Source organism: Poecilia mexicana, unplaced genomic scaffold (genome assembly GCF_051168715.1).
Source record: "Poecilia mexicana isolate PSO_F unplaced genomic scaffold, ASM5116871v1 scaffold_14, whole genome shotgun sequence".
Classification (NCBI taxonomy): Eukaryota; Metazoa; Chordata; class Actinopteri; order Cyprinodontiformes; family Poeciliidae; genus Poecilia; species Poecilia mexicana.
In genome coordinates this window covers 29,427,445-29,442,342 of record NW_028263383.1, presented here as the reverse complement: position 1 = coordinate 29,442,342, position 14,898 = coordinate 29,427,445, and the positions used below count along the sequence as shown (strand labels likewise).

The 14,898-nt window shown below is 39.3% G+C and overlaps 1 protein-coding gene across 1 annotated transcript; it reads right to left on the bottom strand.

Annotated features, from left to right (window-relative positions):
• Positions 1 to 1,596: 1,596 nt before the first annotated feature.
• LOC106922317 (mitochondrial Rho GTPase 1-A-like) lies at positions 1,597 to 13,124 on the bottom strand. The gene is made up of 19 exons (XM_014994614.2): positions 13,088 to 13,124; positions 11,212 to 11,270; positions 10,986 to 11,067; positions 10,579 to 10,622; positions 10,446 to 10,499; positions 9,976 to 10,028; positions 9,583 to 9,691; positions 8,307 to 8,420; positions 7,917 to 8,015; positions 7,674 to 7,782; positions 7,462 to 7,582; positions 7,052 to 7,136; positions 6,780 to 6,925; positions 6,540 to 6,640; positions 6,190 to 6,320; positions 4,469 to 4,552; positions 4,226 to 4,348; positions 3,946 to 4,148; positions 1,597 to 1,975 (listed from the first exon to the last, which is right to left on the bottom strand). The coding sequence occupies exons 1-19, from the start codon at positions 13,122 to 13,124 to the stop codon at positions 1,864 to 1,866; spliced, it is 1,866 nt and encodes a 621-aa protein (XP_014850100.2). The 3' UTR covers positions 1,597 to 1,863.
• Positions 13,125 to 14,898: the final 1,774 nt, after the last annotated feature.

The following is a 14,898-nucleotide window of genomic DNA, read 5'->3' as shown; positions in this document are numbered from 1 at the left end:
TTTACTCCATGGACATTTTGAAGACAAAATATGCATAAAAGACATTCTAGCATCTATAATAATAGAAACATTTTATGTGTATTTTATTTATTCATGTTTTACGCTCCATGGTTAACCACTTATTTCACAGAATATTTTATTCTACTGTGCTGTCACAAGCTCAAATGTTGTAGAATGTGAACATTTATACAGAATAATTGTTTTAAACACCTCAATTTTGGGACAAGTTAGTAATCAGTAGCTTATGAGCTTATAATAACATGCCATCATAAACGAAGTAAGGTGTTAAATAGTTCAACAATTTATACAACTAAACACAATGTGAATTTTATTACTATTAGTCTAGTTAAAATAAAGTAGCCAATTAATTTATATGCTCTGCTATCAAAATAATCTTCTACAACAGGATGTGGAGGGGAATTTATTTTTTCAGCCGCTGCATAAAAAAATCTGAAATGTGTTGGAGGGCCGAACCAGCAATGACTCAAATTTAATCTTGACTTATATCTATATATATGTTTTATAATGAAATATTTAAATCAGTTACTTTTGGTAATAAGAAATCACAATATTCTGTAAATATTTATAAAAGTGAACAAATTGTGGTTTGGATTGAAGCGAAAAATTAAAACAGTCATCACATTTAAATTTTAAATTTGTTAATCTCTTCACAACTGAAATGGTTTGTTATGTTGAACAGCTGACCAACAGATCTGTTGTCACGCCAACCAGTTTGTCCCATTTCAGCTCCAAGCTTTCCAGATGTAACCGGATCCTTTCTGGTTTTATTGAATGATCAGGGCCGTGACACGGGATTTATTTAAAATGGTTTCTCCATTTATTTCTGACGAGAACAACAAATAGAAACAAAACATGTTATGTGCTGCCCACTCCAAGGCCTCCACAAAACAAAACTACATAACAAAACTAAGGTTAATTCCTGCTATTTTACAATCATAGGTTCACTTAAATATTTAGATTACATAATGGATTCATTTATTTATTCATATTCATATATTGCACCAGTGATGATAAAAATTAACTTAATAGATCTATAAATAAACTTTATGTATTTAGATGAAAAATAAACAGCACACTCCTCTCCCTCAGGACGACATGACAAAAGGATCTAAGGGGCGCAAACGATTTAAAGACAATACCACAGAAGAAGAAATAAAAAGGAGGGGTTTATAATCTTAAAGTAACACGGTTAAAACCATGGCAGCTTTGAAACGTGTTTCAGTCAGGTAAGGAACAACATGTATTACATTTTATGTAATTATAACAAAAGAGAAATACAACCTGGTAACACAGACATGAATTTCCCTGTTAAGAGCTCACTCCCTGTTGTCTCTTTCATTGACCGCATGCCTGCCAGCTCCTCCGTAATCCTGAAGTCTGCGTTAATCCTGAAGTCTGCGTTAATCCTGAAGTCTGCGTTAATCCTGAAGTCTGCATTGTCCCGTCTATCTCAGCTCTCATCCACAGTCAGGGAAAAGGACTCGGTCATCTCAGTTGTAGATGACTGAGTCCATCAGTACTTCAGTACACTGATGTACTCAGTGCTTCTCGATAAAGTGCGGTGGGAGAGGGAGATCTTCTCAAAAACGTCTTTTTTTTCAGAACATATCAGTGCAGACGAGTAATTTATTTAGAAATAGTGTCTCTTTGCAAACTACATACAGATAAACCACAATCGTATAAAAGTTAATTTCTCGCTCGTGCTGCTTGGACAGAAAAGGGAGAGGTGGGATTGGTTTGTTCAGGCAGTCTTTTTTTATTTTAGTCTCTTTGTTCCTTTTAATAGAAAGGAACAAAAAGGTCCCAAGTGGAAAGTAGCCGCCGTCTTGAGCCGCGCCATCTCTAGTGTTTTAGCACTCTGTACACGGCGAAGCCCAGCGCTGCGAACACGCCGGCACAGAAGCCGGCCCTGAGCCAGAAGGTGGAGTTGTTCAGGTCCGCCTGGGCCATGTGCCTGAGAGAGGACAGAGGCAGAGGAGGTGAGGGCGGGTCAACACCCAAACAGGAAGCAGCGTGAAGCAGGACCAGCACTGTGGTGATGGACTGTCTCTGAGTTGCCAAATGACAAAGCAAAGCTGAAGGGTTTCCACAGAGGGAAACTTCCTGAATCTGAACCATGAAGGATAAAAATGAGCCTGAAACAGGAACCCGGGCTTTGTTCTGACATTTGGTTTAAAGATCCAGGGTCAAACAACGAGGAGATGCAGGGAGAGAAACAGGTGGGTGTCAGAAAAGCAGCAAATCTAACAACAAAACTTTATTATCCAATTTCTACGGCAGCCCTGGAGGAATCAGAGGGGGGAAATGAGACAATAAAATAAAAAACAATGTACAGTTTTTTTTTTTTTTTTACAATTTGCCCTTCCTTATTCTCTGGTCTGGACAGCTACCAAACTTTGTTTTAAACACACAGGGAGCTGCAAGCTGTGCTTATGTAAAGTTAGTTACCAGAGAAAACTGGCCAAGATCAGGTTGGTGAAAGAGGAAGCAGTAAAAATCTCATTAATCTAATTCAGACGGCATGTTCTCAATATCTTTATCTATCAAAAGCAGAATAAAAAAATTTAATTAATGCACTATAACTACATCTCACAGGTATAACTATAAACAATAACTAATGACTAGTAAAGTGTGTTACATTACTAAATAAGCAGGTTTGGAGAGGCTTTCAAAGAACATTATTTGAAAAAGAAAAATCCTTGAAACTTGAGCATTTCTCAACTCTATTACTACAAAATCACATCTTATAATCTTCTGTTTCCTCCAGAGCTGCTTAACATTTGCTAACCAAATAAAGGCAATAAGGAGATGCGAGCTAAACAGAAAGCAAAAAAAAGGAGCAAAAAGCCAGTTAAAAGTGTAAGAAAAAGAAAACCAAACGAAACACTATGTTGTTCTTGTAAGAATAAAAAGAGAAACCAGACTAAAAGCCTTTAATAGTTGTGATATTATAACTTTGATGTAAGATTAAAGTCGACTTAAAACAGGCAAGTTAAATGTGTTAAGTAAAATTTTAGCCAAAAGATTACAACTAAATTAAAACAAAATTTGTGGAAGTGAGAGGTTTTTTTTTGTTTTTTTTTTACACACATTCATCCTTCGTTACCATTGAAAGAAAAGATGAAGATAAATACTCCTCCTCACAGCAGCTTTATCCTGGCCATGGTGCTTAGTGTGTTGAGGCGAGCCCATGTCCAGTCAGACATTTATCACTTTGATCACATCAAATTCATATATTTGGCAAAAATTCAAATAATGTGAAAACAATTCTCTACAAAAACCTGCTGGCTGTAAACCAAAAACTTAAGATGCTCGATTAAATCCTGCTTATTGAGATGTGAAGCATGAGGACAGTCAACCTGCAGAGGATCAACAGAACAAACACAAGCTGGTTTCCCTGATAATCTAATGTTTAAAGCAGGTTTTACCCCCAACATCACCAAGCCTCAGTTTACCCAGAAGCCCGTCTGCCATGACTTTTATTTAAACTGATAAATTGCTACTCGCTACTGTGTGATTTCAGTATTTAAAGAACGGGGCTCTAAGAACTGCTAAGTGAGATTAAACAAGCACATCCCTTTAAGTGCTTCATAATCTAATCTGAATTCTAATCTGATCAAAGAGCTTTGAGTTCGTAAGATACCGACCAGGATTAGAGAGACTTAAATGACTGAACGAAACCATTCAGCTCTGGTTTATTAGAGACAAAGAGTTAGAGAGACTTTCCTGGGAGATACGGTGGAAAAGTGGAAACTCGATTTCAGAGACTGAGACCAAACTTGAACATCTTCAGCTGAATCACATCATGTAGAAGTTACGTAATAAAATCAATGGTGTTTAACCTCTTATGGTCAGATAATCTTCCAGAAAAAAGCAAGACAGGTTAGATGAGGAGAAGAGGTTTGGTGGTGTCTTGATACTCACGGGTACATGGCCATGTGGGTGAGTCTGGTGTAGAGGTCCATACTGGGAGCCTCGGTCGTGTTGCATGTGAACGGCTGCGGCGGGTGGAGCTTGTGCTTGCGGCAGAAGTCGAGGGGCGACTGGCTGTACTGCTGCTCAACCTCGGCCAGGTCGGACTTGGCAGCGACCACGAGGCAGGGCGTCCTGCTGTCTATGAAGTATTCCTACAGGAAGAAATAATCACATGTTTTCCTCTAATACTGATACAGAAAGTTATCAACCTAACCGTCTGGAGCCGCACCTCGTAGACTTTAGCACAGTACTCGAAAGAACGAGGGTCATTGACGTCGTACACCAGGCAGACCACGTCGCAGGTCAGGTCGGGCTCGGACAGCATGTCGAAATCTGGCGTCACCTCGTGGAGCTGGACGAGAGCGGACAAGAGACGGAGGGATTAGCCGTCAGCCCCGAACTGAAGCCGTAATACAAGGCGATTATTTAGCGGTAAACCGGAGAGTTTCTGCTCAGAATAAAAGGTTCTTACCAGCAGGTACTTCTCCTGTTCGTCAACATAGGTCGTACTGATGACATAGTTGGACTTTTGGTCTTCTCTGCTCCGGATCCGTCTCTGTGGTGGACAATGAAGTCAATAATATCCAATTAAGGAACATTTTTGCTTTGAGCTAAAATAAGTTAATTTTGAACTATTTATTGACAGAAGTAGACAGAAACACGGACAGCCAGGTTGGGTGGAAGTTTTTTTTTCTTTTTCTTTCAGCCATTTTGTAAAGACCAACAAATCTTTGTCTCGCTTGAATGGCATGTTCTCTTGTCTTTGCCATTTTGAAGAATGGATTAACAATAAGCATGTTGGGTGATGTGTTACAAGTAGAGTGCAATAAATTATTTCCACACAGTTTTCAACAAGTGTTACATTTAGATTTCATAACAAGTGAAAGTTTTTCATAAAATATCAAAGCAGAAAATAATTCGGGATCTTTAAATTCCACGTTGTAGATGCTGACCAGCATTTTAACACTGGCTGATCCATTTATAGTCATGAGCGAACAACTACTATTCCCTTTAATTGTTTTTGGGGCTCCGGCTGCTTTTTTTAAATTTCAAATAATATACTTTTCCAGTCTGGAGTCTTTAGACAATTCTGAACATTTGAGCACAAAGTATTCACTTTCAACTGCTTGATTAATATTAGGGTTTTATTATCTAAAGCAGGGGTCCCCAAGCTACGGCCCGTGGGCTGGATCTGGCCTGCCACATCATTTGGTCCGGTCCCCTGAACAATGCTGGATCCGGCCCGCCTCCTCATACCAGAGAGCATTCAGTGTTTTTTTTCATATATTGTATTTTCTGGTTTGTATGTGGATTTTTCTTCAACCACAAGGGGGCTTGAGCAGATGTGAAACTAACTTTCCCTCAATGGAATATATTCTAGTCAGTCCCAGTCACCGTTTCACTCACGGTTTTTTCCATTTGCATTCTGGGTAAAAATCTATCTAAAAGCGTGAATGTCTCGTCAACCGTCAACTCCCCCCACCCCCCTCTACAGTTTCAAAGACAGAACAGCCCCCCCCCCCCCCCCCAACCCCATCGACAAAAATTTTCTAAGGTTTCTTTCTCCAAAAACTAAGACCGGCCCCCGACCAGAGAAAGGAACAGCTATGTGGCCCTCGCAGGAAAAAGTTTGGGGACCCCTGATCTAAAGGTTCCACAAATCATGAAACAAAACGCAACAAAATTCTGAAATTGTCTTTATTTTTTTCGGAGTGAGGTACAGGGCTGTTTAACGGCTTATTTGACGTCTGTTTTAAAATAAATGAGCCTTGTTATAAATCTGCAAGTATTAGACTTGCAAATACAGACAAGCTAATCAGACACTAAATGTACAATCTTCAAAATTTCTCAATCGTTTTTAAATAATGTAGTGAAAACACATTGTTTTGGTTTTTGAATGAGTGTATTGCAGTTCGTAAGTCAAAATACTAAGGAATGAAATTAAATTTGACGTGAAAATCAAATTATGTAGCAAATCATAGACAATTTGTATATAAAAACAAAATCTACTAAGAAAGTTATTAGTTTTTTCTATAAACCAAACATTTCCTCACTCAGTTTTATTTTCTCAATCATTTACATTTATTGTAATTTGCAACATTCTACAAATATACATATTTATTATCTGATACATCTGAAATAAATAATATGAGATGCATTTTCTAAAGCGTCTTTGTAGCTGCTCTGACTGACCTGCAGGTTTCTGCCGAGGAAAGCTTGCAGGAAGCCACTTTTCCCGCTGCCACGCGCCCCCAACACGTTGCACCGGAAGACGCTTCGCTGCGTTCGCTTAGTCTGCAGATCGATGTGCTTTTTACGCGTCACTGAGGAAGAAATTGATACACAAAATAAAAACAACAAATAAATAAATATAATAATTATTCCGTTGCATGTTTAACAACTTTTAGGCACTTTTACAGAAACAAAACCATTTAGATTAAATTGGTAACATCCATTGTTTTGTTAAAATCCCTGTTTACTTGTTGTTCAACTGCAGCTTACCTAAAAAAACATTTAGCATTAAACACAATCTGATCCATTACCAGTAACAGCAGCAGCTTGGGAGTCCTGTTCATAGATGATGGAGTAGCCGAGGTAACCTAAATACTCCAAACTCCTCTGGACGTCCAGATATGTTGTTAACCTGCCGGCAACAACAAGGAGGAATCAGGACTTAGATGCTCTGAAACTCTGGATCTGACCTTGTGTTGAAGGTATTTGGGTTAATCAAAATTGGTGGGACAGAGGTGCCTGAATGCATGTATTAATGGAAAGCCACTCACGTCCACTGGGAGAGGTATCCCTGGTATGTGATCCATCCCTTATAGTTGGTGCACACCGTGTTGTTGACATCCGGACCCCAGGGCATGTAGGGAAACACGCTGAACAGGTCCTTCACTTCCTCTGGGGAAAGCGCACAGTCTCTGTCCTGCAATAAAACAAACAGGTAAAACTTTTGGCTTTGGCAGAAAACTGCTGCATTAAAATTAGGAGCGTATTTTGAACTAAACAGGCACAAACTAGCTAAAATGCTCTGTTGTGCATGACCACTCACTTTGTCGTGTTTGTCAAAGACGCTCTCCAGAAAGAGGTAAGCGTTGTGGTTTAGCTCAGTGGTGCAGCCTGGAGGGACTTTTATCCTGAAATAGAGGAGCAAACATTAGTTCAGCAGCTGACCTGACGAGTTTCCAACAGCAGCGTCTAAACGGAGACGGACTCTGGGTCAGTTTGGGTTACATCAGGCAACAACAGCAACCACACAGGACCATATGGCTGCTGGCAGGTTTTCATGGCCATGAGGTAATAAAACATTTCAAGAATCAGACTGAATCATTGAGGTGTTTTTTTTTTTACTGCACTCTTAAATACAGAGAAGTGAAATAGTGTTTTCAGTAAGACTCCTCTATCTGGATGTTTTTATAATTTCTAGTGTTAAACAGAGCTGTGTCTTCAGTAAATGCTTACAGAGGGAACAGATATTCTGATGTGAGCTCCAGGTTGTCGTTGTATCCGAACCTCCTCAGCACCGTCCACACGGTTTCGTGTAGACCTTGCAGGATGGACAGAGTGTGCAGGAAGAGGAAGCCTGCAACGACCAGCCAATGAGAGGATGGGATCCGGGATCCGGTCAAAACCTGACAGAGAGGTAAAGGAAACAAAAGAGACACAAGTCTGACCTCTGAGGGTGAGTCCGTCATATCTCAATCCGTTGTTCAAGTCCCTCATCACCGTGTCCTTCACATCTTCTAAGACTTGAGGTGCCAGAGGCGTATTGAAACAGATTATCTGTAAACAGAAGCAACAACGCATTGAGATATTTTCCCCAGATTTGTTCATACTTAAATATACCTCTTTAAATAAGGTTATATTAATTTCTGTAGCAACAGATCTGACAATCAAATGCATAATTAAAGAATTACATGGAAGAGGTTGAGTTCGTCGTCGTTCAGGACCCCATCGTTGTTCAGGTCGGAGATCTTAAATATCCGAGCTAAAGCCTTAATGCAGGAAGGTTTCAGCTGCAACACACAGGAGGGGTCGAAATTTATGAGGGTTAAAATAATTAGATCTGTTGAAGGCGACATCAGAGAGGAAAAGTACTCTTTAGTTCCCTCTCCTCATTTTTATATGCAGGATTGAGCTTGACTCTATTAAAAATAAATCAGAAAAATCTAAAACTGGCATCAGCTGGTCAGACCTTCAGCATCCTGGAAATCCTAGAAGCAGCATTTCGAAAATAAACTTGATGTTACGATGACTTCCTAATCCCTAGATGATTCAAAATGTGTTCTGCTTCTAACAAACCTCACCTTCTTCTCCTCTGGGCAGAAGAGGAGGAAAGCTTTCTCTCCCATCGGGTGGACAGCAGCCTTCTGGGCGCAGGAGAAAACCTCAGAGATGTTCTCCAGGTTCTTGGCAGAACACTGTGGGGAAAAAAAGTTAAAAGAAGATCAAAAAAATATCCTGAAATGTCAAACTAGAAATCTGCACAAAAAAAAGGCTTAGTAGAGATTCAATGATGGAGACAAACACATATGCAAAATACTAATGCCTTATTCTCATAAGGATACATTTCCTCATACGTATTTACTTACTCTGCACACAAAGGGACTCCTTTCTCCAAAGCCAATACCTCCTGTTGACTTTAGAGTTGGTTTTATTACAGCAACACAAATCTCTTTCAAATTTAGGTTTTCACCTTTTGTTTGCAGTTTTAAACATCTAGTAATGTTTACAACTAAAGAAGTGTTTGCGAATCTTCACGAAATTGTAGCAAACAGAACCTCATCTATTTTTTTTTGGGTGGGGGGGGAGGATTTTAATTAATTGTTAAAATGAAACAAAGGTTTTAACCAGCTACATTTTCAAAAATCTCATATTGTTTCCACAGGTGAAAGTGTTTGATGCTGGACAACGAGTCAGAGACGAGTCAGAGACACGGGGAGTTTTCTGTGATGATCACACGCTGCCCCAGAGCAGCCCCATGATATCTGTGGAAACAATATGAGATTTTTGTGTAAATACTGTAAACTTTTACTCAGAGTTATCAAACCACCAGCATCTCATGCCTCCATCCTCTGCTAATAAGTCGGACAAACCGAACCAGATCTCCATGTTGCGTATCGTAACCCCCGTCTTCTCTGAGGCCGCAGTAAAACACTGCTTCACGCTATTTAGTGCGGCAGGTGTGAGCCTAGATCTGTGCCAACAGTGCATGTGCCAACTTTCACGTCCTCCTTGCTGAGCTCCTCTAATCTTGTAACTGATCTGTCTGAAGAGGGAAAAACTGCGATGGGACGTGTGGCATGGTAGAAATCTGAATAAAAGCAGCAATGCAGACAGAAGCCAGCCAAGCCTCTAACTCAGCCACGTCAGGGCGTCTGCGTGAGGGACTCGGTAACATAAACCCATTAATGACTCAGTTAGAATGTAAACGGCGTCGGGGTCTGATCTCTGTTCACCGTTTCATAGGTTCATCTCTCTACTGTAATTAAGCCTGATCCTGTAGACTACTTACATTATATTCATCATCTTGTGTGAAGAATTAGAGGCTGAATCAGTTTTTGTTTTTTTTTGTTTTTTTACCTCTATACAGATCTTAATGTCCTGGTACCGATTCATGATGGGCCGGATGGTCTCCATGCTGCTGTGCTCCACCAGGTCCAACTTGTTCCCCACGAGAATCAGTGGTACCCTGAAATACAGAGTTATTGATACAGAAATAATGAAGCTGATCAACATAAAACCAATCAGCATCACCAACAATTTTTTTCATTTATTAAACTGTGTCTGTAAAGATAAAAGTCTTTGCTGGTATCACTTCAATAAAGAGTTTCTTTTCTTAAAAAAAAAAATCAAGATATATCTAATAAATCACACAAATTAAACATTTTAAAATGCTTTCTGTAATTAAATGAGCTGAAAAAGTATGTGAAGGATTAACTATGAAAGAATGATTGCTACTGCAGGTTTATTCACCTGCTCTCTTTATCTGTGTGGCTGTTTATAAGAGGAATCCAGTGGCTTGTCACCTGTAGGAGGAAAACACTGAATTAGATCCTGCTAATGATCTGAACCAGATTTGATCAAGAAAACTTATTTTTTATTACATTTCCAGAGTCAAATTACCAAAGTTTTTAAAGCTTTTCAGCTAATATTGAGATCTCAGTACAAAACCTGACTCTTAATTTTAAAAAAAATATTTCTACATTCATCAGGGTTCAAGTGTAGAAGCTGCAAACTGGGAATGTAAATAACACAGAAAAATCTTTTTTATTTTTTATTTTTAAATATCCAGATCTGTAAAGTATTAAAATCAGAATCAAAATTCGTTTTTGCAGACGGAGCAGGAAGTATGCCTTGGTCAGGTCTGATATTTAGGGCATTAAATTCAGTTTCTAAACACACTGTAGTTTAACTGTGCTTAATGTGGAGGGAAATTATTTCACCTTTTCAATGGACTTCTTGTTGTTAACAGAATAAACTATGCAGATCACGTTGGCCTGCAAAGAGAAACAGAAACATCAGCCTGAGACTCCTGAGATAAACTAAGAACAACCGTGAGAATGAAATCAGACGTACCTTGGAGATTTCTTGATAGAGCTGCTCTTTAGTCTGCTCTGCTTCTAAATATGATTTTAAAAACACATTAATCAGTGACATTGTTTTCTCTACCTCCTGAATTTTAATGTTTTTCTGTTTGATGCTTTATTTGGAGAAGCTCTTGGATTATCAAGAATCTAAATAACGTTGACACATAAATAGGTAATTTAGTGATTAAAGCTTGAGCCTTTATTATAAGTAACAAATTCTGGCCTGGTAGACTTGTATTAAAATAAATTTAAAGTATGAACAAGCGCAGGAAGGCTAGAGGGGTTTAATACGGACAGATTTGTTAATTGTGTCGATTCTACTGTTTTTCTGAGAGAACGTGTGTGTGTGTGTGTGTGTGTGTGTGTGTGTGTGTGTGTGTGTGTGTGTAGAGTTACCAGAGTAGTCCACGATGTGTGTGCGTACCCTCTCTGGGGTCATGTCAGCTGGGATGGTGATCTCTTTAGCTCTGAGAGGAACCTGACAGACAGATCACCGTTATAATCCAGGCTGGCATAATATTTTCACTACAAGTTTATAAAACACAAATATGTGTGTAATAAACAGCCTTTTAGGTTAAAATCTGACATATTACACACCATCAGAGTTTATGTTGATTCGTACCTCATTAGGAAACTCCTCACGAACCAGAGACATGACCAGTGACGTCTTCCCCACCTTGGCTGCAGGACAAAAGCAAAACAATGAAGCTATTAAGAGCACTCTGACATTTATTCTAGCATGATGGGTACAGCAATAGGAAACGGAGTTTTACTACATTAAGAGAAATATTGTCTGCATCATTAAGTATCGAAAAGAGTTGCACATCTTCTCAAAAGACTGCTATAAAAAGCTTCATAACTCTGCACTCAGCAAATGTCCCAAAACATTACCGTCTGACATGTAAATCTCTGGAGGAACATCAAAGTTAAAAAGACCATCGAGATCCCAAGCATTCAGGCTCTTTGTGACAGTAAAATATTTAGTGACATTTGTTGTTTTTTGAAACATAAAATAAATCTTTAGGAAGCTTTTTGGATGCTCTTTTTTCTTTGACAAAGCAACATTTTCAATAGAATGATATTGAGAAGAACGCAATTAATTTTTATATTTTTCCATAAACAGAAATTACTCATCATCCCGGCTCTTCCTATGAAAGAGGTCCAGAAACATTTAACTCTGTTCAGGTAAGAATTTGGTTATTTATCAGTCATGTCAACATTGCAACATTCGCAAAACATATTGATTGTCTCCCAAATATTGTGCAGCCCTGAATTGAGTTATAATTATAACACATGGATAACATACACACACACACACACACATATATATATATATATATAAAAGACCATCGAGATCTTTTTTATAACCGAATTTTGACCGAATTTTTTTTCTAATCTATGCACGTTTGTTGTCACTTTTGAAGAAATCGGTTTTTTTTTAAAATCTCCTCCAGTTTTAACAATTACTAATGGTAAAACTGAGAAAATATACAAAACCACATTCATCTACAAGAGTATGTTTGTAATCCAGTAAAATCAACAAAGTAAGTGAAAAGTTGCAAAAAGCTTAAGCTTTATGTTTTCGCATCCACCTGAATAAATATGTAGTTGCCCCCCTTTGTGAGCTAAAGCTGACGGATCACCCATCCATCGGAAAAAAAATACAGATCGGAGAGAAGCACAAAACTATCACTGCACCTGCAAGAGCACAACCTGCTCCCCAACGCAAAACCAGCACAAACCTAAACCACAAAAGCAGCGGACTTTATTTTTTTATTTATTTTTTACAAACGATGCTAAATAAAAAAGACATGAAAGCAAAGCGTGTGATCCACGGAAAGAGGAGAATGTTGATTCCCAGGTTCAGGTGGTGTCAGACGTCCAAAGGAGAAGGTGATGCAACATTGTTTGCTTAATTTCTACTCTTTTGGGGAACGTTTTGACTAGATTAAACCCACAGTCTGAGACGCTCAGTAGGCAGATGTCAGCCATCCGGTGACCCACCAGAACCGCGCACACGGTAAAAAGCCGGGATCCAAAGGACCGCTGTTAGAACTACGAGTGAGATCAAACTCCGCTCATTCATTTTTAGCTTGCAGAAAAAGCGCCACGCCGCCAAATAAACAAAAGTAAACTGACCAGTAACATTTAGGCTTTGACGTGCTGTGGGTCCAGCCGTACAGCTGCAGGCGCTGCCGCCCTCTGATAACATCCTACAGGCGTCTGCGCATAATTCTGAACTCTAGCCCCAGAAAGGAGTTACAGCAAATTATTTTAAACGTTTTTATAATTCGCTTAAAAAAACAATTCTAAAAATAAACAAATATTCTTTCAAGGTAAAAACATTTAATTTTTTTGGCAGTGCTCCCTGATGACAATGGCTCTTTTTACAACTTGCTCCTCGGGCGACCGGAGGCCCACGGGCACCGTGTTGGTGACCCCTGCTCTAGCTTATTTTATCAGTCTCCCATATTTACCGACTATATCCCTCTACTTACGTTCTCCGACCAGGAGTATCCTCACGTCCTTCATCATGAATCAACTGGCTTCCCTCGGCAGAAATGACTCCTTAATGTTTCATTAAGTCTCCAGAGCCTTCCGCCTCCCTCCTTCTGCGGCTGGAGCGGTTACAGCGGTTTCCTAACCGCTCCAGCGGTTGGAGCGGTTTCCTAACGTCGGGCCCTCCGATTTTACTACAGTTTGAGCTGTGTGAAGCTGACACCCCACCCACGTCAGAAAATCCAGCAAATTAGTCTGAGTGGTTAGTGCTCCGTTTGTGCCGTTAAAATTTTTGTTTGTGCAGTTTTGGTTTCTGAGATATTAAGTTATAATTTTGGCCGATGATGCCATCTCCCCCACCTCCCTTCTTGCTCCAAAACAAACCAACCACACTACATTCCAGTTGGTAGCGGCGACTTAACAGCGGAAAAGAAAAACTTTTTGTTTGGAGCAAGATGGGGGCGGCTGGGGACGTCATGACTTTTGTTTAAGGATTCAATTTTACTACAGTTTATAAGTCTATCCAAGTGTGATTTTGTGATGGATTGATATGGAGCTAGCAGTAATTAGCATTAGCTAAGCGATCAAATCAATATTCAATGACACAGTAAGATAAGTCAGAATTTTTTTTTGATATTTAACAGCTACTGTTGTACCTGAAATACAAATCTTACTGGAACAGCTTAAATAGTGAATCTATGCTACTAGCTTTGCTTCACAGGAAGGCGTGACAGCAGCTAAACCTCACAGAGGAAAGAGAGCCGAGGGACGGAGATAGGAGCTTCTTGGACCTGAAGAAACCAAACGAGACCTGATGCTTCCTCACAACTTTTAATAAAACATCCAGAACAGAAACAGCTTGTTATCAAACAAATATCATTTTTCAGCACCATGAGGAAATTAAAACAGAATAATTGTGTTTTATTTAAAACACTCATCTCAAATACCAACATTTTTAACAAGTTAGCAATTTGTAGCTTAGCTTATAGCAGTGATTCCCAAACGTTTTCTCCTGGGCCCCCCCAGTGGTTTCCAAACATTTTCTGGGCCCCCCTATGGATTACAAATAGCTGTCTGGTTGAACGACGTGTGTGAGGGGGGCGGGGGATAATCGACTTTTTCGGGGGCAAAATTGTAGCTGAACATAGACAACATCAGTTGCCTACAGGCTACTTGTTAAGCTTAAGGTGCTGTATTGATATTAGCTAGTCATCTTTTAGCGAACTTTACCTGCATCCAACAGCTTTACTCAACATCTGTTTGGGGGAAAAACTGAAAAATTCTTTGCGTTTTGCTGCCATAATCCTAACACGTAGCTCAGCACAGCAGCAGCAGGTCTCCTTCTGTTGCACAGGTGTAAACCCAGCGCGAGCGTCGTAGCGCTCATGTTGCTTTTAAAGGCGGCTCGGAAAAACAGGTTAACATGTTAACGGATTAAGCAGTTTTAACTGCTGATAAAAGTGACAGAGGACACATAAGGGAAGTATTGAAGCCCCTACTGTATCAAATTGACAGAGGAATAACAGAGTTGGCCACTCTAAGGTAAAAACTCAGCGCATACAGTGTTCATGTTTTTTTTTTCATCCAGACGGCTTCCAGTCTGGAAGAAACGGGACAGAGTTTTCACGTCTTCATAAACAAAGACGTGAAATATTTAAAATAATTTATTAAGCTATACATAAAGTGTGTATTACCATTAGTTTTGTTAAAATAATAATAAAGAAGCTTATTAATTTATAAGGTTTGCTACAAAAAGTACTTCTAAAATGAATAAAGAATCTGTTTAGTGAGGGTCTATCACAATATCCCT

What these genes read in the sequence shown, in the direction of transcription:
- LOC106922317 (XM_014994614.2), bottom strand. Translation starts at nt 13,124, where the DNA reads ATGATGAAGGACGTGAGGATACTCCTGGTCGGAGAAC. An exon ending in GATACTCCTGGTCGGAGAAC is followed by an intron (nt 11,271 to 13,087) that starts GTAAGTAGAGGG and finishes TTTGTCCTGCAG; the next exon opens with CCAAGGTGGGGAAGACGTCA. An exon ending in AACAGGAGAAGTACCTGCTG is followed by an intron (nt 4,349 to 4,468) that starts GTAAGAACCTTT and finishes GCTCTCGTCCAG; the next exon opens with CTCCACGAGGTGACGCCAGA.